Source organism: Polyodon spathula, chromosome 10 (genome assembly GCF_017654505.1).
Source record: "Polyodon spathula isolate WHYD16114869_AA chromosome 10, ASM1765450v1, whole genome shotgun sequence".
Taxonomy (NCBI): domain Eukaryota; kingdom Metazoa; phylum Chordata; class Actinopteri; order Acipenseriformes; family Polyodontidae; genus Polyodon; species Polyodon spathula.
Window position 1 is genome coordinate 7,235,419 of NC_054543.1, and position 20,289 is coordinate 7,255,707.

Below are 20,289 nucleotides of genomic sequence, written 5' to 3' on the forward strand. Positions count from 1 at the left end.
TGCTAAGTCTGCTCTGAAGTAACCCATAATAAGCCTAACCAATACAGTTATCCACAGTTCCATTTCATATCCAAGATCTGAACACACCTGTAATTATAATCTTTAAAACAGCAAGCCCTTCATTTTTAAAACCCCCTCACTGTTTACTGTGGCTGCTGTGTAATTGTTCAACTGGGGGAACTGCTTCCAAAGTAATTTCTTTTCCCTGCAGTGTCTCTGGAGGACCCTTCAGCCTCCAGCTCTTTGAAATTCATATTGCAGCATACTTTTATGTAAATGCAGGTCCCAAATCAGTTAAAGCAGAGCAGCACAGCTGAGAGAGAGATGTTATTTCGGGTCTGCCGCACCGCCCTCTTGCGACCCCTGGTGGGAAAGAATCCCAGGGGTGTTCTGTAATCAGGTGCTGTAATTTAATATATTCTATCCTGCCCTTATTTTTTTTTTTTTATTCAAATCTTTTACACGACGGATTTCATTAGCATATTTGTTTGATGTTGGAAGGTTTGCTGTTACCAGCGTCGTTGCTTTTGACAGCTACGTCTGTGATTGAATGTGGTGGTAAAGCAGCTGATATGTGGGCATTGAAGTATTCTAATGCACACAACGTATTCTAAGTTCTGCTGCATATACGGTTCATTTCATGCAATGCCATTTACCAAGTAATATACTGTTGAGACATAGAAAGCAGATCCTCTCTGAGAAAGCTGGCAGCCACCTCAGGGTTTTACTCCAGCCTGGCATTTTCAGGAGCCCGTTGTCACAGCTAAGGATCTCTGGCTCGCTCTTCTGCACAGGTGTCCTGGCTCTGCTGTGCTGTGCCGGGATGGCCCTGTACCTCAGCTGCTGTTTGCTGCTCTCTCTGCTGTGCAGTCCAGTCTGCCGGTGCCACTGGCCCCAGGGGGGGGTGCACCCCGAGAACGAGGTGCTGCTGTACCCCTCCCCAGTGCTCCCTGTGAGTAAGATCACCAGTGTCCAGCTCAAGCGGAACAGCCCCAAGAGGTGAGTTCACACTGCAGCTGGGTGCAAGCTTGAGATGTGCCCCCGATTGTACTTTCCTGTGCTTTTGCTAAGGTCGCCTTTTAAAAGGGGTGGTGTGCTTTTTTAAATGTTTACCACATTTCTGTAAAATAAATAAATAAATGAAATCATTATTTACCTGTGTTGCACTTTAATTTGTTACATACTGTAGGACTCACCTGTGCCGTTTTGAAAGAAGCATATACTTTCATTTATAAAAAATGGTCATCTGGTTCCATACTTGGTAAACTAAAGTTCTTCCTGTAAGAGGCACCTGAAACTAGGTGTGCATGCTGAGAGCTTTAATGAACCCACATCCTAGCCTCGTATTTAATGTATTTGCATATTTATTTATTTATTTTTTGTATTTAATGTACCATGCCCTGTATTTCACTGTATTTAATGTATTGTGCATTGTTCCTCACTATCTTGTGAAGCACTTTGTGATGGTGGTCCACTATGAAAGGTTCTATATATATATATATATTTTATTAAAATGCATGTGTCTATAATATGTGCTTCTTTCAAAACTGCACGTTTGCTTTCTGCATAGCAAATGGCAGTCCATGTCACGTAAGATTTTAAGCATATGCTATATACACATAGAATGTTAGATAGAACCTTTGTAGTCATTCTTTCCTGATTCTGAACCCACAGGTGGTACTTTGCAGTACAGGAAGCCCGCTCTCCTTACTCCATCACAGTGACTCCCTGCGACGTTCCCATTGAATGGAGGTTATCAGCCAAGACACTCCTGGCAAAGCCCGTCAGTACACTGCACTGTGAGCATCTCCATTCAGATATTACTCATGTGTTACTTGCTCCTGAATAATTAACTCTTGGCTAAACTGGTCCCCATTGATGTGAATGTGCCATTTACCTTTTTTTATGCATTTTGATTTTAGTGGAATCTAAAAAGAGCAAGCCTGAACAGTACTGGAGGACTTCAGAGGCTGTGATGGATCTCTTCATCTACAGAGGGAACTCAGCAGAGACATTCACAGGCCGTTCCTCCAGCAGGGCCCTTTACACGATAATGCTTCTGTCGACAGAGAGGGACACACAGGTCACCATGTACCTGACGACTCGCGACAGGCCCCGCGGACTCATCCCCGAGCTGCCTTCGGACCCCCGGGTGGACACAGTCGGAGTGGGGATGACCAGCGTGACCCTCTCCTGGGAGCCCAGTCCTTCAGTCCTGCAGCAACGTCAGCAGCAGGACTTCCACTACTGCCTCCTGGTCAACCGCTGGCATAACTACAAGAGCTTGTGTGCAGCTGAAACCGCTATGAAGCACAAGGAGGAGGAGGAGGAGAAGCTATCTTCCATGGAATCTTGGTGGTGGCATGGTTCTTCTGAAATATCCACCAGTCTCCATCCTGGCCAGGATACAGCACTGAAATCTTCCGCTGATAAAAGCTCAGCTGTAACTGGGGTCTGCACTGGCACAGACAATGTCTACACGTTTTCAGATCTCCTCCCGGAGACTCAATACTACTTTGATGTCTTTGTGGTCAACAGACTGAACCAAACCAGCAGCACGTACACTGGGACCATCGCCCACACTCTCCCAGAGCCTCAGCCAGAGGTGGTTCAGCTGATAGATGGGGAGATAACACGGGTGGACCTCGAGATGCCCCAGCAGCAATACAGCTTTAGACCCAAGAGCTGGCAACGGAGCACACAGTTCACCTTCCAAACTTGCACACGGGGGCAGGTACAGGTCAAGATCACCAGCAAGGGGCGAACGCTGGCCTCTCAGGTGGTGGATGGGCTTGGTCAGATCTTGCTGGAAGGAAAGCCGAAATACGTTCTGCAGCTGGAGCCTGCATCAAACTCTGGGGCTTCTCTTAAAATCCAAGCCTCCACTGCATACCACAAGCCAGCCTTCCCTCTACTGCCAGAGAGCCTGAAGGTCAAGTCCTTCAGCAAACTGAGAACGTGCGATTCAGTCACGCTGGCCTGGCTGGGAACCCAGCAACGGAGCAAGTACTGCGTCTACAGGAAGAGGATTGCTGAAACCCAACTGCAACAGGTGAAGAAGAAGGACGATGACAGGTGTTCAGGGCCGGAGTCTAGAAGGAAAGCGGAGAAAGTTCTCTGCAAATACTTCCAGGAGCTCAACCCTCTGCGAGCAGTAACCACAGCTACCATCACAGGGCTGGAGCCGGGCACTTCTTACCTGTTTGATGTGTATCTAATCGGACACTGGGGATTCCCAGTCAAGTACCACAGTAAAGTGGTGAGGACCAGGAAAGCGTGTTGAGTTTCCTGGCTGACGTATGCATATATGACTTAATGGACTGGAGTCGGTCTGTAAATAGTTATTTCTTATTTAGTGTATGTTTTTGTACGGATTGTTATTGCACATCATTTCATTTATTTCTTTTCTAAAAAAAAAAAAAAAAATAATAGATTTTAGCCGTTGTAATCAAAACCACCACCGAATTCAACTGTCAGTTTTTGATACATAAAGTGCTGCATTGAATAAATGTTCTAATTATTATTATTATTATTAGTAGTAGTAATAGTAGTAGTATTAATGAAATTCACCAAACAGCATAGTTGTGTATTACTGTACAAGTTATAGTGTATGTGATGTTTTTGTGTGTTATACAGTACCTACATGTTTTTATTCAATAAGTAGTGTAACATGTTATTTTCCTCAATGTTTTCTATTTACAATAAAACAAGTGTTAGTATTACACAAGTTTTTTGTGTTATTATTTTTTATTATATCTATAATTTAGGGCCACCAGAAAACTAGGGGCCCCATAATTATGATCATACATATTTAATCTCCCATGTGTTTTATTTAGAATGCAAATGTATCACGTGTACATCACTGCAAGACTTGAAAATACTGTTTACAATTTTTATTTAATAACACTTGACAACCCCCTCTCTTGAAACTGGCTCAAGTGTTTTTGATACGAGACCTGCCTGTTTCTAGTGGCGCTATGTAAAATAATGTACTATTTAAAATGTAATATGTTAATTAGTAAATCATCGTTTTGGCTACAAACCGTCGCTACTCAAGTGGCGGCGATAAATGGAAACAAAAAAAAAAATTAAATGGTTTAGAAGCAGCAGCTTTAGTACAACAAAATCCAAAGTTTAGCTTGTTTTTACAAAAAAAGCCCCTACAAGACAGCTGTGAAGTGGCTGACAAAAACGAGCAGCAAGACGACCCGTGCAGCTGGTAATGTTGAGAAATTTAGCACGCCTTTCATCAGCCACAGTGTTTAGGGAACAACATCGGGTTTGTCGTGGTTATTAAACTCGAAGGAAAACATTATCGGTACAAAATGTACTGCCAGTAAGAAACCCACAAATAAGATAACCCTAGATTTTATTGGCCTTAAATTTAAAGAAATAGTGGCGGTATCACAACGTACCTATAAATGCACACAGAATGGTCACTACTTACTAGACTTTTCTTTGCTACCTGCTTTATGTTTTTTTTATTTCAGACGAAACAGAAAGCGAACACGTGTTTAATTAGCTAATCTACTAATCTTACATTCAGAATGCTAATTGGTTAACCGTCCCGTAGATGGTTGCTCGGTGTCGGGAGGCAGCACGACACTCACGCACGCATACACGCTTGACGCCGGTGAACGGCTCTTTATATGTTGAATAAAGATAATTTTATTATACCAAGATACGCAACCAAAGATATTCTGTATTACACAATGTAATGTCTTTGTTAGGGAAATCTTGGTATACTATAATAGAATGTCATTGTTTATACAGTATTGTTTTGCACTAATATCTCGCACACTTGTCACCGGCTAGAGCGCGCACGTAGACATCTACGTATTACGTCTAGCGCCAAATTTTAGTTGTCCGAGGACTGGGAGAAGTGCTGCAGAGAGGAGACGAAAAGACTGACACAGAAAGCCGGTATTTGCATGTTAAATATATAAGGAGTTTGAGGTTATATTCCACTGTGCAAGTGGTTGGTTACATCGGTGAGGTAATGTCACCAAGTCTTAATGTCTGTAGTGTTTTATATCTTTTTGTGTTTTTGGCCTAAAAAAAAAAAAACAACAACTTTATACTGGCTACGCACTGTATTTTGTAGTCAGTTTATATGAAATTAATGCAGTCCAGAACAGTAAGAGTCAAACTGATACCGCTAAGGAAAATGTAAACAGCAGGAATTTGCCATTTCAACGATGCTCTTTGTAAAATATTTGTGTTTTTTAAATTAATTTGCTCGCTATACTGATATTCCTGTTTAAGCCTGTGATGGGATCGAGTATTACACATAATTACTGTATTGTGAATTATATTATTAATTATAAATTGTACTCGTTGTATGTTGTATTATGTTGCACAAAACGCCACCATTATTATTATTATTATTATTATTATTATTATTATTATTATTAGGAGATATATGCTGGTTGATGACGATCATGTTTTTTCACAAAGGAGAAAGAAACCACTGACCACAAATACAATACCAACACCTTTACATAAAACTCTCAATTGTTTTGGACATAAAGTGTAGACGTTCATAAAGTACCGGTTTAATAATAGCTAGTAGTAAGCATTGTGTAACATCTGTACAACTCAACCCCCAAAACTGTCCATCAGAATTACTTGCAGGATCATTTTGAAAGTCGTCTTTAAATAATAATTATATTTGTTAGTGTTCTGATGTGAAGTAACCACTGCACATTTAAAAAAAAAAAAAAAAAAAAAAAAAAAGTTTTTGTCAGATGTCATTTGTATCAGTATTTGTTTATTTACTATGTAGGTAAACATGATCATGCATGTACTTGTGTTGCATGGAGTGCCTGACATGTGTCCTGTTTGTTCCCAGTTCCTGCTTCTAGCTGGGTGTGGAAGGCTGCTGCTATTCTAATATAGAATGGGTCTCCTGGATTGCTGTGAGGTGCTGTTTGGCACAAGTAACCTGTACCAGGTTCTTGGGGTGGAGAAGGAGGCGTCTGAGGCAGGGATCCGCAGGGGCTACTACAAAGTCTCTCTCCAGGTTCATCCAGACAGGGTCCCTGACAATGAGCAGGCCACAGAGAAATTTCAGGTACAAAAAACTAAATGTGGAATCATACACACTGTCACCACATAATCCACAAGTGTTTCAAACCCAACTGTGTTTGATTTCTGGTGGCAGGTCCTTGGAAAGGTGTATGCAGTATTGAGCGACAAGGAGCAGAGGGCAGTGTATGATGAACAAGGCATTGTGGACGAAGAGTCTGACACCCTGCGCCAGGACCGCTCGTGGGATGAGTACTGGAGGCTGCTGTTCCCAAAGGCAGGTCTCTGGGATGTGGGACTGCAAAGTGTGCAAAGTGCACTACTCTGTGCTGAATTGTAACGATTGTAAAATTCATTAGAAATAGAAGGTGAAGAGTGCACGCTAAAAATAAGGTGGTCCAGATTTATTATAAAAGCATTTTCACTTTTATAATTTTTTATAGAAGTTTTCTGTTCTGTATATAATACTTTTCGGATACTAAGCAAGGATAATTATGTTTTGGAACAGTGCAGTACAATCCACGTTGGGGTGACAGATGAAAAATGTTTCCTAACAATCTTTGACTCTTCAGATCACGGTGGATGACATTAAGGCGTTTGAGGCGAAGTATAAGGGATCAGAGGAGGAGGCTGAGGATGTCCGGAAGAGCTACATGGATCACAAGGGGAATATGGACCGCATCATGGTGTCAGTGCTGTGCTGCACCTACGAGGAAGAGCCTCGGATCCGGGAGATCATTGAGAAAGCCATCGCTGCGGAAGAGCTCCCAGCCTTCGATGCTTTCACAAAGGAGTCCGAGAAAAAGAAGGCGGCCAGAAAAAGACAAGTAAGGATACAGACTTTCCTGCTGCTTCATTTCTTTATCAACCCTTGTTGTTTAACTCAAATGTGATTATATATTTTTCCCTTCAGTTTCCTGCTGCTTCATTTCTTTATCAACCCTTGTTGTTTAACTCAAATGTGATTATATATTTTTCCCTTCAGTTTTATCCCCAATACAGTGACTGAAGGTGATTGTACATATATATTTAGTATGGATAACTGCGCAACCAAAGATAATGAAACTTTTGTACTGTGCTGTACATTACTTACCACAAGTTCTTGAATCTTAAGTCATTGTATTCCATTAACAGTATTATGTTGGCTATATATTACGAATGAATTGATTTGATATTTTACCCAAGTTGTCTTAACATACAGTACTGCTGTTTTCCTATGTTCTATAGGCTAACAGGGAGAAAAGAGAAGCAGAGAAAATGACAAAGGACATGGGGTTAGTCGATGGTGAGGACTCCCTGAAAGCACTTATTCAGGTAAAGTAGGGGCGGGCTGTTTTAAAAAATGTTATGAGTTTTAGAAACAATAAAAAGTTGTCCTTAAGCCATTTTAGAATTGTTGTATTTTCCCCACAAATAATTGAGTTCTACAGATGAAAAGTGCAATGAATGTGAAGTAATGTGTGTTTCTTCAAAATCCTAGAAGAGGCAGAAATCTCGTGAACAGGAGACTAACTCGTTTCTGACAGACCTGGAAGCAAAATATTGCAAGAAAGGAGGGAAGGGAAGCGCTGGAAAGAAAGGGAAGAAATGAAAACTTGATAAGAGCACTTTGTAAATAGTTTAAAACGAAAAATATTAAAAAGCACACTTTTTTCTTCCACCTCGTTACATAAAGGAACACTTTCCCCCGCCATGTTGTGATGCCCAGTAAATAATTAATTATGCGACATCCAACTTTTCTTGTTGTTTATGATGACTTTTCTGCCTGTTTTGACAGAGATGCAGTCTCAAGTATTAGTGTTCAGAGCTGATAATTGTATTTGTGTATACATGTTTCTCTTTATTCAATTGTAGTTTTTATAAAGTGTTCTGTTTTCACACTGTGTGTAAGCCGTTTGTTTTTTTTTTTACCTATGGCATTTAAGTGGTGGTGTCCGTAAATTATTTTCATTTTTTTATACTAATTGTAATTAATTGGCGATAGTTTTGTCTGTACTGGTAGACTTTTTTGGCCATCCACTTCCATTCCATTTGTTATTTAACTTGGTTGTGACCCTATTAAGATCTGCATCTTATTTACAAAGGGGGTTCTGTAAGACAGCAGCCTGCACATTTCCACTGCTTATATCCTGGTAATAGCTTATGAACAGCACCTAAAATCAATAGTTTAATGCACTGTCCAGGCACTGAATTCCAGTAAAAATAGGTTTATTGTATTTTGTAACCACATTACAGCACTTGTCATCGTCTTTTGTATTTCAAAAAGGTTATGTAAACAAGAAGCATAATAGAAATATCCCATTGTTTTTTATACAACCTTTCAGTCATGTCGTGAATAATTGAAAAGAAAAAGTGACTGTTTTTTTTCTTTACATAACTAGATGACAAAAAATGCTTTTAAAAGTAATTTGTATGAACTGATCACTGCCATTGATCTGTTTGCTTTGTTTAACACCTGGCAAAACTACAGTAGCAGGGTTTTTCCTCAGCCTCTTGGTGTTTGCCTGTGAATTACTAGTTTTGAATCATCGGGTTCATCTGTCGGTTTTTCTGCAAACGACCCAAATTAAAGTCATTACTTTCCCATCTGTGCTTCAGCTTTTATGATTTTTCTAATCATGGAGCTGTGTTGCTTGAATAGTGAGGTTTATTATTTGACTCCTCTATAGCTTTGTTGTTTAGCCATCTGCCCCTTCTTTCCTGATTCTAGATAAATCATGTGACACTTACCATTGTTACTGGTATGTTCTGTGCCAGGATCCTGGCTAAGATGTCATTGCTTTGTCTAGTGGTTATCTGTGTGTGGTAAAGACAGCGAGTACAGAACCATAATTCCAGATGAACCAATCAAAACACTGAACACTAGAACCAACTTACAATACTGTATCACTAGAAGACTTTTTTGGAATCAAAGTCATAGTTAAAAGCTTCCAAGCAAGCTCAAGACCAGTTAAGACAGCTGCAAATAAAGTATTTAAATCCCAGACCATGAGGTATGCAGTTCAATTTCCATCACTTATAAAGTATACCTAGTTTGGTATGAATTGTAACCAAAATTGCGTATAATGGACACTGCCAAGTTAACTATTTATAAAACTGATTTTATCCTAGTGCTCCTATAATACTCAGTTATGTTCCTTTCACTTCTACCTTGATGCAACATGGAAATCATGGGCTAAAAATCATAAAACTAACATCAGGTGCACAATAAAATAAAAAAAAATACCTATACATTGAGATGGCTTAATAACTGATTGTTTTGCATACTGTATTTGGCAGACATTTAAATTGTAGAAAAACTGTAGTTTGCAGTTTACAAATATCTCCCCCCACACATTTTTTCTTGGGAGTCTTTCTGGTCATGAGGTTATGCCTCATAGAATAGAAGTAGACTGAGGGATATCATCTTGAGGTCTTGCTAAAGTCCCTGCCTGCTGCTTCTAGATGTGAATCCACCTCTGCTGTGCGAGCGTATCTGAACAGGAATGGTGAGACCTGGAAAGAATAGGAGTAAGCGCAGAAACAAGTTGCATTAAAAACAAGTTCTGGGTATGCCTTGCAATAAGCACTCTGCTTTTGATTTCTCATGATGCCTGCCTGTCTGCAAATAAGTAATTTATACAATTATAAATACTACATTTCTATGCATAGGCAATCAATCCATTTGTAATTAATTGTTTTGAATGCGAAAAACACACGTATAAGGTTGAATATACCAAACTCACGCCCATACCTGAAGCGAGCTGGTCTTCGCTCTCCTCCTCATCCTCGATTGGGGAGTACCCCAGTGGGTGGTGATGGAAGGAGTCTAAGAAAGAGGAGCTGCTGATCCCCAGACTGATCCCAGTCACCCCAATACTGATTGAATCTGCAAAACAATACACAAGGCTGAAGGCAACAAACACTGGCTTAAAACAGTAAACTAACTTCACATGTGCTGGCTAATGCTGATCCCCTTAACTTTTTTCACTGATTTAGTGTGGTGCGATTCTAAACAAGTATCTACTGGCTCCCTAACTATTTAACAGTGGCTAACTATAGATCAAATAGATGATAGTCTTTTTTGAGTTCGTGAAGAATCTCTATAAATAGCCATTTGAAAATATGATTTTAATTAATGCAAGAACAGCAATTACAATTGCACAACTTCAAGAAAACAATGTCGAGGTCTTGCTGTGGCCAGCTTTTTCAGACCTGAGTCCAATAGAACGTCTGCGGGACCAAATCACCAGTGCCATCCACAACCTTCACCAGCTAGCTGCAGCTGCACAGGAAGAGTGGCGGAACATCCCACAGCAGTCTATCCAGAGGTTCTTGTGTTAATTAAAATTATGTCTTTTCAAATGGCTATTTATACAGATTCTTAATTCTTAATCGACTCTTTTTGGCAATTTTAACTCTGCTCAAATACTAAACACCTGCCGTTTTTATGAAATCAGATGACTTGAGCTCAATATTTTGTTATCCCAAGGAACAATACTACTCAAACAATCAACAAACCTATCTGCTCACTATTTAAAATGTAAATAACATGATGTATGTGCCTATTGAGCTATTGATGTGAAACTTAGACTGTTTTCATTGTGCATCAGTATATTCAGTGTGTGTGTGTGTGTGTGTGTATGTATATGTGTGTATATATATATATATATATATATATATATATAGATAGATAGATAGATAGATAGATAGATAGATAGATAGATAGATAGATCATTTTCTTTCAAATGGGATACAGGGCTGGGATAAGGTCCACACATGCTGTGGTTTATCTAGATAATGCTAAGGGTGAATTTACTGATGCATTTAAAAAAACTAGAAATGTCTGATAAGTTGTACAAGAATAAGAGCTTTTTCCCCATGGCTTGTTCTATGCCAGTATGAAAATTCAGTACTTGCTTAGATAAGCCCCAGTATGTTTGGATATTATACCCCATGGGACTTTATGCCAGCCCTTTCGTAAAGCACCCTTACCTGTACCTGCAGATCCCCTGCCAGGGCGGGTCTGGTTTATGTTATCGAGGACAGTAAAGGATCGTCGATAAGGAGTGTCCGACTGAAAAATATACAAACATAATAATAAAGAATATATATATATATATATATATATTTGTTTTTTTTTTGTTTTTTTAATAAAAAAAAGGTTAGTTTACAGCAGGGCGCTGTGGTGCACAAATTATTTTATTACTAATAACAAAATTACAAATTCAGGTTGAAACAGCACAACAGTAGAAGAAAGAATTAAATAAATACAATAGAATTCCCATTGCCAGAGGAAGACTATGTAAAGTACTCTGTGTGCTTTGGCAAGGCAGTGAAAACGGTACAGTGCCTTGAAGATGTGTATGTGCACTCTGTCATGAGGTGGTAGTGAATGGTACACTACCCTGAAGGTATGTGTGGTGTTGGGCCGCGAGTGGAGGTCTGGTCCCTGAAGCCTGTCTTGGAGAGGCAGGCTGCCCATGTCGTCAACCACTGCGCTGTGAGCTCGACTGGAAGTTCCACGGTGCTTCTAAACACAAAACGCAAGACATGCTTTAGCTGGGGAGTAAGAAATGCACCTGTTAGTCAAGTTAACATGCACTGTGCGTATATTTACTACTAGCAGAGTTTTGTTACAACAATCTGTAATTGTGAATGTTTTCTCCCCCCACCATTATATACAAATTGTCCTGTAACACCTGCACTTCAATGGCAGTGTCTACAAATTTCTCAATCAATTCAACAAATCATTCACAGATGTTCAAAGAAACAAACATCCAAACATGCACATATCCCTACAACAAAACTAAAAACAGTATGTGCACAACATGGAAAACAACGATAGCCACTGTACCTCCTGGTGGCGGCCAGTATGTGCTGGGTTCGAGTGCTCTGGTTCACACAAGCTGATCGGGGGCAGGCGATGGTTTCGGCTCAGGGGCATCAGCGGAGAAGACAACCGATCACTCGCTGTGGGTCTGCAACACAAAATGTTTGAATCAAATTCTTAGTTTATTAAATCTTTCTGATACTGTTGTGCAAGCTTGAAAATAAATGCCAAAAACGATATGCTAATTTACTTAAAATTACATCACACAGTGTATAAATGAGTTGATACAGGGTTAACAATCTACTTTGTCATTATACTAACACCAGGTGAGGGAAACCCAATGGTTTGGTGAGGCGACAAAGATGTGGGGAGTGATGTCATTAAGGTGCCATTATAAACCCAAATAACTACAGGAACGCATGCTAATCTACGCTTGCGATGTACTCGTTTAAAAAAGTACATTATTAGTTCAGTAACCAGAGAAGGATCCCTCCCAGTGCCTGTGGATGAGCTCTTCCATGCAGCCCACCAGCTCACTACAGACATCGTTGAAAACCTCACTCAGCCCGGTCTCCTATCGCTTATACTGCTTGGATGTCTAATGCACCCCTCTCAATAAAACCCGGAATGGTTTAGACTACTTAAGCAATGGGATTCTTCTCTATATTGCCAGGCAGACCCAGAAATCGCTCTCGGAGATACTCACAGTCGTGTTCCTCGGATGACCTCGTCCATGGAGCTGGGGGTCCCAGACTGGGACAGGCCGGGGGTGATGGGGTGCAGGGTACGGGGAGGGGGGTTGCGGCGGCGGGCGGACTGCGGGGGGCGTGACAGGGAGGAGCTGCTCTGCTCCAGGATGCGTCTCGGACGAGGCCGACTGGACGGGACAGCGCTGGACCCAGGGCACAGGGGTTGTCTCTCCTCCAGCTCCCTGTGAACACAGGCACACACACGCTTATTGCAGTTACTTTGAAACTGAACCTTGCAGGCTCGCCACTACAAAGTAAGAGACTGGCTTATACAACACAATACAGTAATCTGTCGCGTATCTGACTGCGTTGGGACCACAGTAAGGGCAGATAAGTAAAAAGGCAGATAAATCAATCATGTGAGCTGTGCAAGCCGTACTGTGTTTTGTCCATGGCAGCCAGGTTCCTCTGTTGCAGGGGGATGCCGTGAATCACAATCAGGTCGTTCAGGTTGTAATGGTGACCTCCTGCCCCAGCCTGGGCTCGGCTAGCCTGGGAAGAACAAACATCAAAGTGGGGACTCAGTGGCTAATCCAGGAAATAAAACAAGGCAGCGGTGTTATATACGCTCAAAAACCAAAACGTAAAAATGTATTATAGAAATTAATTTTGTACAATATAAGGAACTAATGAATTTGTTTTCTGTATAAAAAAATATATTTAAAAAAAACGGGGGGGTGGGACGACAGATTTAAAGACCACGTGCTTCAGTGCAAAATATAAAAGTAAAAAGAAATTTAAAATTTAAATTTAAAAATTTAAAAGAAAAAACATATTTTTTTTATTACTAAAACAATGTCTGTTACTGGAAGTACTTTTTTATGTACCTAACCTGTTCCTCACTAGTTTTTTTTTTTTTTTTTTTTTAGTAATCACCAGTTACTTTCAGAAATTAAAACAAATTATATGGGGCACACTGAGAAAGTCAAACAAAATGAGCAGAATAAAGTTCTGCCATCTCTCTGAATGGCTACTGATGGAAGACCGAGTTTTTGAAGAAATGTGGATTGGTGGCCTTATGTTAGAAGACTCTTAAAAAAGAAAGATTGTGTGGTGCATAATAACTTAAATAAATCTGCAATAGGAAGGCTGCTCTATTCATAAAGATTACACTCATTAATTTAAGACTTACCGTGGCTTTTTGTCTTTAAAGTCTGCTTTTCAGGAATTCAATAACATGTGGTATCCAGTAAATCTTCTACGGTGTTGTTAAAGAAGCCAACAGTAGTCTTGAACAGTTTCATTAATATTAAATCTTAAATAACTCTTCAGTCAAGACAGACTTTAAAAAAAAAAAACGTTTTAACATATGCCAGTGTGAAAAGGTCCCAGCAGTACAGTAATGTGCATTTAAAATAGCACCCAATACGAGTTGCATTCTTGGGTAAATGGGGCTAATGTTTGGACCACTTGTTTACAATTAGCACTTGGCTTTCGAGCTACATTTCCTTGACTGTGGTACAAGTGTCCATTGCTGAAAGAATGAATGCTTTGAACAAAATTACATACTTTAGAAGGCTTTCTCCTCGTTTTGGATTTCCGTCTGGATGTGGACTTTGAACTCTTTGACTTTGCAAGTGTGAAAATAAAAGGGACAGACAAGGAGAGAGAGAGAGACAATAACAAGGTGGTGTGGTGTGGAACACAACAGAGTGGAAAGGAATGGAATAAATCCAGGGTAAAGAAGAAAAGAAAAAAGATTAAGTTAATGAAATGAAAAACTTTGAAGGATGAAAACAAGAAGAAGAAACATTTTTTTAATAGATTGGAACTGGGAAAAAGATTAACCAGTTCTACGGGTCTTATTTACCACAGCTCACTGAATCTGTTATGAAGGCAAGTAGTGAACTTTTTTTTTACCATTTTAAATCTGCAGTCATTTTACATTTCCCCATGCTTTCCCATGCGAAAACAATTAAATAATTATGCTTAACATGTGCTTAACCCTGTTATACTTTCACAATGATTTTACAATCCATAATTTCAAAAACTCATCATAGGATATAGAGGAGGACTACATATGCTTTTACTACACTTTTATCATGTTTTCCCACAATAAACTTTAAAAAGGCTCAGCACCAGCTAACCCTGTCAGTGATCTCAGAGGGGGGTGACTCACCTGTGATTGCAGGTTGGGGGTAAAGGGGGGCACTCTGGACTGGGTCACTCGGGGCAGAACCACAGGCAAGGCAGAAAACAACATAAAGGGGCTCTCCGAATCCACCCTGGATGTGGCTATGGTCACTGCATTTCTCTCGTCGTCTTCAGAAACAATAACACAGCGACACATTATTAATTCAAGAATGCACGTGTTAGTTAAAAACTCAGAATCTCTCTGAATATGGTAACTCAATCAGGAATCTTACGAAATGCATATATCGCTGTATAAAAGGTAACTATAAGCTTCTGAGCAAATTCCAAACACTATTTAAGCAAGATAAGCAATAGAGGGGATAATAATGTTGGAAGACATGTATTTGTCAAAGAGTAATATACCTGAATCAAATGTATATTAAATTCCCCATTGTGATTGATGGCACTTTTTAATGTATATATAACTAAGTTAGGGCTCAGTTCAATAAACAAATACACTGTGCCAGATCTGCGCTGGTGATGCACTGTGCTTGTGAAAGTGCATTATCAGCTCAGTTACCTGAGATGGATCCCTCCCAGTGCCTGCGAATGAGCTCCTCCATGCAGCCCACCAGCTCCCTCCAGACATCATCAAACACTTCGTCCAGCACGGCCTCCTTCATGCAGCGGTAGGGGGATATGGGAGGGAACCCCAGCCTGTGTCTCCGCGTGAGGCAGCCCAGCCTCTTCTCAGCAGCCTCCTCATCCCTGGGGGGGGCAATCAGTGAATGGGGCAGATTTTCAAAGCGTTATCTCCACATACCATTCAGCAAAATTAAGTCCCACCATATGAATAAACAAACTGTGACCACATTCTTCAACACATTACCACTACATTGAGCCCACCCTGACCCAGCCTCATAGTAAATGAACAGTAAATCACAATATAGGCACTTCAATGTCATGTGGTACAACAAAGTCACCATGAAATTACCCAGTTAGCTCAGGATTTTGGTCAAATGTGCACAGCGTGGCCTATTGTATCATAAATAAAAACATTTTTAGAAATGTTTGGTCTGGGATTTGATAATGTTTGCATTATACTTACATGTCCTTACAATCAAAAGCCAAGTACTCCTCCATCAGCCCCTCTGCTGCAATCACCCTGTCTTCTTCGGGGTCCCGGGAGCCATCATACTGGGAGGAGGGACGTCTTGATGTTTCACGGTCTTTGCCAGAGCGGGGTCTGGAGAAAGGGGCCTTCCTCCCCACAACACTCAACCTGAGAATCCACCAAATGTGATATATATATATATATATATATATATATATATATATATATATATATATATATATATATATATATATAAAAGGAATAAAAAAAAAGAAAAAAGAGAAAGAAAAAAGAAAGATGTATACTCTTCCAAGTTATAGGGATACTTTAGGATACTTACTCTGTGGATTCCCGCTCCCTGTGACTGACACCTGGTGTTCTGTATGCTGGACTCCCAGGGGTAGAATACCACCTATATCCTTCATCAGTCGGGGTGACTACCTGAGAGCCCAGTATCCTAAAGGGACACACAGCAGAGACAGCACCATAATATTCTGACTTCGCTTTCACTTTTCTGATGAAAAGTTGAGTGCAGTGCTTTTTTGTAAGTGAATGTGTGTGTATTTTTTATTTTTTGTATAAGTTTAATGGTAGACTAAGCACAGATGAAGCCAGGAAAGTTTGATTATAGAGAACAATTTGTATTTCCTAATAGCAGTTTGAGCCATTCCACACTACTGTAAAAGTCGGATCATCTTAAATTGCTAGATCTACACTGAATGTTTCATGATAGGTCACATCCGTGAAAACCAGCAGATCTGCTGGTGTAAACATGCGCAAACATTATAAAAGGGCAGAGGAGTGACTCAAGTGTTTTGTGTTTCGTAAAGGGGGAGGGTTTACCTGAGGTGTGGGAACCGTGACTTCCACTGCTGGCACTCATCCTGCAGACCACAAAGCTGTGCGATCGCTGTGCCCTCGTACAGCAGCTCATCAATCTCCTCAAACATCTGCTGCACCTGCCGTGAGGCTGCCTTGTCAAACTCCTACACACATTAACATTGTCTTATTAATTGCAAAAGTGAAACAATGCTTTCAGCAATAAAGGCAGAGATGTTGGTGCTAGGCCTACGGTATACAAGGCTTTCCCTTTGACTCTGCTGTCTTGTACTCACATCGTAGCCCCAGGAAAAGACAGAGCTGCGTTCTGTGGAGACCCCAGTCCCAGTGTAACTCTGGATGGCAGACCAGGAGTTTGCAATGTCAGCTCCAGTGACTGTCTGGCAGTCCTCTGAGGACTCACTGATGGGGCAAATCCAGGAGACAACAGTTTTACAACAGTACAGTTTGATCAAACCTTTTTTTGTCAATGCCTTTCTTGTTAAGTAAAAAATTATATTTGTATTTACCAGGTTTCTTTGTAGTACTAAAGTATATCTTAGTGTTTAATGTTATGGATAACAGTGTAACTTGAAACAAGCTGCATGTATGCAGAACCATCAGGAAATGTTAATAAAATGTAAACAAAAATGACAGCAATACGTTTTTAAAACGCAAATGTAAGAAGTCCTCAGACCCACATTTTTCATCTCCCATCCACTCCTTTCATATTATCATTCTGTGCTTGTGTCTCCCCCAGTCAATCAAACAAAAAGAAGCTGGTCCCCGCCCTTCACAGAAGCAGCACCTTGTGACTGTTCACAGCACGCTGTCAGGGGAGTAGCGGCTCACACTGGGAAGTCCAACAAGGATCATTTACATGACTGAGGCCCAAGTTGTTTTTTTATTTTTAAAACATTATTTTGCGTAATGCCTTCATCCATCGTATAACAACAAGATGAGGCAGGCATTAGATGAAACGTTTGTCTGATTGACATCACATTTGCCTAACTGCAAGAACAGTATTATCTGTCTTTGGGAATATCATCCTAATAATAATGTTACCTGCTGTAGGTGGAAACAGCCTCTTTCACATCATCTAAAAAGCTGTCTGGGAGAAACTCATCATCATTGTCCGGCAGAGGGTGGTGCTCTAAACTACTTCTAGATAGGCCACGTCTGGGGGAAAGAAAAATTGTTACAGTTACTGAAAGGATTATAATACCCTGCTGTACAGCGATATAAACAAGGCTCCTATTGCATAGCTTATTGACCCATTCCTGTTTAAAAGTTTAACAAGACACACCCGAGCTTGTTACATATACACTGGGGTCCATCATGCTCATACTAAAACCTGGAATTAGGCAATAGGAGTCTTATTGCCATCTTTGCAGTATATGGTTCATTAATAGTCTGTACTAGCTACATATTAAAGGAACGTCTTGCCTATTACGTGTTGAAACTGTAATTTGTTAAGTCTTGGAGCCGTAAGCACCTGCCAACCAAGAACCTGATCTGCAGTATTGAGGACTGACGTCATATGTCCTGAATATATATATATATATATATATATAATATATATATATATATATATATATTATATATATATATATATATATATATATAGTATATTTTATGTAATAGCAGCTGTAATTAATATGTCATCATGCAAAGGCTAGCCCATTTACCCAAAACGGTGTGTGTGATGGCAGGTGCTTTAGTCTACCCTATGAAGGTCAGTGTTTCCTTGTTTTAAACCTTGGCAATGAATACAGATTGAAATCGACATATTGCACTCACATTTCGAGGTTATGCGACACGGACTTTCTGTTGTATCTGGAAATCATTCTTTTCTTAGTGCTTTTTTATTATTATTACATCGTTATCCCCGAGTCCTCCTTCTGCTCGCTATCTGCTGATCCCCGGCCCCGCTGCCTCCTCCTTCGCCGGGGGTGTAGCATCCTACCTCCTTCTTACACTCGCCCTACTCGAGTCCCTGGTCGAGTAAAGGCCTACCACTCAAATCTAGATATTCAAATGTATATTTTTAAAACAATAACACAACTTAATAGAGCAAACGAGAACTTGTGAAATTTAACATGCTACATTTATTTTATATTGATTTTATGAAGGAAACATAAGGTGAGTAAACCTGCACCTTTAAATGTTTTCATCCCTCCACCCTCAAAGTATGACCATAATAACAACAACTGGGGTGTCATGGATACCTAAAGTCTCCTCCACCGCCTAGCCTACTGGGAGTAGTAGTTTTTTAGTCTTAATCACGAGTCGCGACAGCAAAGATAACGCAAGAGCGAGGGAGAAAAATAACTTCAAGTCCCTGTGTGCACAGCGCTAACGGCACAGCAGTTCATTCTGGGAAGTCTAGTTTTTTTTTGTTTTTTGTTCTTTTTTAAGTACTTCGGAAAGTAGGAACGTGTAAACAGGGTCTAACGTAAAGACATGTAGACGTCATTGTTTACATGTACGTTCTTTGTAAACTTCACCAACACAGCAAAACTGCGTCACATAATTTATTTTAACTTAACGTTTTTTTTTTTTTTTTATAAGCTAAGCTCGAATTTTAATTCGTAATGAACAATAAACACAGTAGTTAATAAAGCACACACAAAATAGATTTGGTTTGCCTTTGAAGTGTAGAAAAAAAAAAACAGCGGAACACGTAAATGTTCTTTGTTCTTCTGGTGACGATACGGCATGGTTGAGCGATCAACCGTGTCGTCATGGAGAGAAAGAAATGTGTGAAATGCAGAATTGTAACAATACTAATCTCTATTTTTATATAGAATTGTATGTTGTATGTAAACTAATACAACAGTTATTATCCTGTAGGGTGCTGGAGTGGTTGACTTGTCCAGGGATTTAGGCCATGATGACAAAGATGATGAAGAAGATGGGGTTGATAATAATTTAGACCTTCAGGCAGCAGGGGACGCTGTTCCACTCGACCTGGATTGTTTCTGGTTTCAAACCTGCTGGAATCGTGCAGCTCTCAAGAAGGGCTGTCCGGTCTTGCCTCCAACATTCTCCACAGCATGGGGGTCTGAAAAAAAAACAAACAATGATTTTAAATGTAGGATGTTACAAAGTAAGAAGGGCTGAATTTTCAAGTTTTTATTTTTTGTTCGGGAGGAGTTATCAGTTTGAATTATTTGTCAGATTTGGTTATTTTCAGTTATTAAAAATAAACATCAATAACTTTTTGGTTCACTGAATAAAACCATAATGCCATAAAAAGTTAAGTGGCACTGGCAACCCCATGTTGCTGGTGTGTTTGGGTTTGTGGTCGTTAAGCCTGTTGATAAGCAAATGACTGACGGGGTGCCCACCCATCATTGTTGTTTGAGACCGACGAAAATCCAGTTTGGTAAAATGTGGTTGGCATGGATGGGGTTGAATCCCAATAAAGCCTTTGGCAATGTGGCTGGAGTCTTAATAAAGTAATTGTTTAATGGGTAGTTAAGGCTAATTAATCATTGTCGAGCTGCGGAGAGCTGTCACGATGGAGTCCAGGGCCAGCAACCCAGCCAAGTAGCCTAGGAAGAGGAGGCTGTGCCAGCTTCCCTGGATCAGAGTCTGGGGGTAGTCCAGCTGGAGCAGGCAGAAGCAGCCCAGCACCAGGCTGCTGTTGACTGTGACTGTGGATATCCAGCATGGAAACATTCCCAATCCCA

At 40.3% G+C, this 20,289-nt stretch overlaps 3 protein-coding genes across 5 annotated transcripts; 2 read left to right on the forward strand and 1 right to left on the reverse strand.

The window, feature by feature from the left end:
- The first annotated feature begins 755 nt into the window (after window positions 1-755).
- Window positions 756-3,449, forward strand: ndnfl (neuron-derived neurotrophic factor, like). The gene is made up of 3 exons (XM_041262612.1): window positions 756-999; window positions 1,675-1,799; window positions 1,923-3,449. The coding sequence occupies exons 1-3, from the start codon at window positions 824-826 to the stop codon at window positions 3,281-3,283; spliced, it is 1,662 nt and encodes a 553-aa protein (XP_041118546.1). The 5' UTR covers window positions 756-823; the 3' UTR covers window positions 3,284-3,449.
- A 1,378-nt stretch (window positions 3,450-4,827) lies between these two features.
- On the forward strand, window positions 4,828-7,905 carry dnajc9 (DnaJ (Hsp40) homolog, subfamily C, member 9). Of its 2 annotated transcripts, none has more exons than XM_041260893.1 (6): window positions 4,828-4,923; window positions 5,852-6,073; window positions 6,164-6,304; window positions 6,600-6,854; window positions 7,255-7,341; window positions 7,508-7,905. In XM_041260893.1, exons 2-6 carry the CDS (start codon window positions 5,900-5,902, stop codon window positions 7,616-7,618), a joined length of 768 nt encoding a protein of 255 aa, XP_041116827.1. In that variant the 5' UTR covers window positions 4,828-4,923; window positions 5,852-5,899; the 3' UTR covers window positions 7,619-7,905. The 2 variants fall into 2 exon arrangements, with proteins under 2 accessions (XP_041116827.1, XP_041116828.1); XM_041260894.1 differs by lacking the exon at window positions 4,828-4,923 and adding an exon at window positions 4,936-4,996.
- Window positions 7,906-7,953: 48 nt separating this feature from the next.
- Window positions 7,954-18,810, reverse strand: fam149b1 (family with sequence similarity 149 member B1). 2 transcript variants are annotated; one of them, XM_041260886.1, is made up of 16 exons: window positions 18,395-18,810; window positions 17,660-17,773; window positions 16,891-17,017; window positions 16,619-16,761; window positions 16,116-16,232; window positions 15,770-15,943; window positions 15,242-15,429; window positions 14,708-14,850; window positions 14,098-14,157; window positions 12,968-13,080; window positions 12,546-12,770; window positions 11,864-11,987; window positions 11,414-11,539; window positions 11,002-11,083; window positions 9,761-9,895; window positions 7,954-9,522 (listed from the first exon to the last, which is right to left on the reverse strand). In XM_041260886.1, exons 1-16 carry the CDS (start codon window positions 18,439-18,441, stop codon window positions 9,446-9,448), a joined length of 1,995 nt encoding a protein of 664 aa, XP_041116820.1. In that variant the 5' UTR covers window positions 18,442-18,810; the 3' UTR covers window positions 7,954-9,445. The 2 variants fall into 2 exon arrangements, with proteins under 2 accessions (XP_041116820.1, XP_041116821.1); XM_041260887.1 differs by lacking the exon at window positions 14,098-14,157 and having other exon boundaries at window positions 7,956-9,522; window positions 18,395-18,809.
- Between the last annotated feature and the right edge of the window lie 1,479 nt (window positions 18,811-20,289).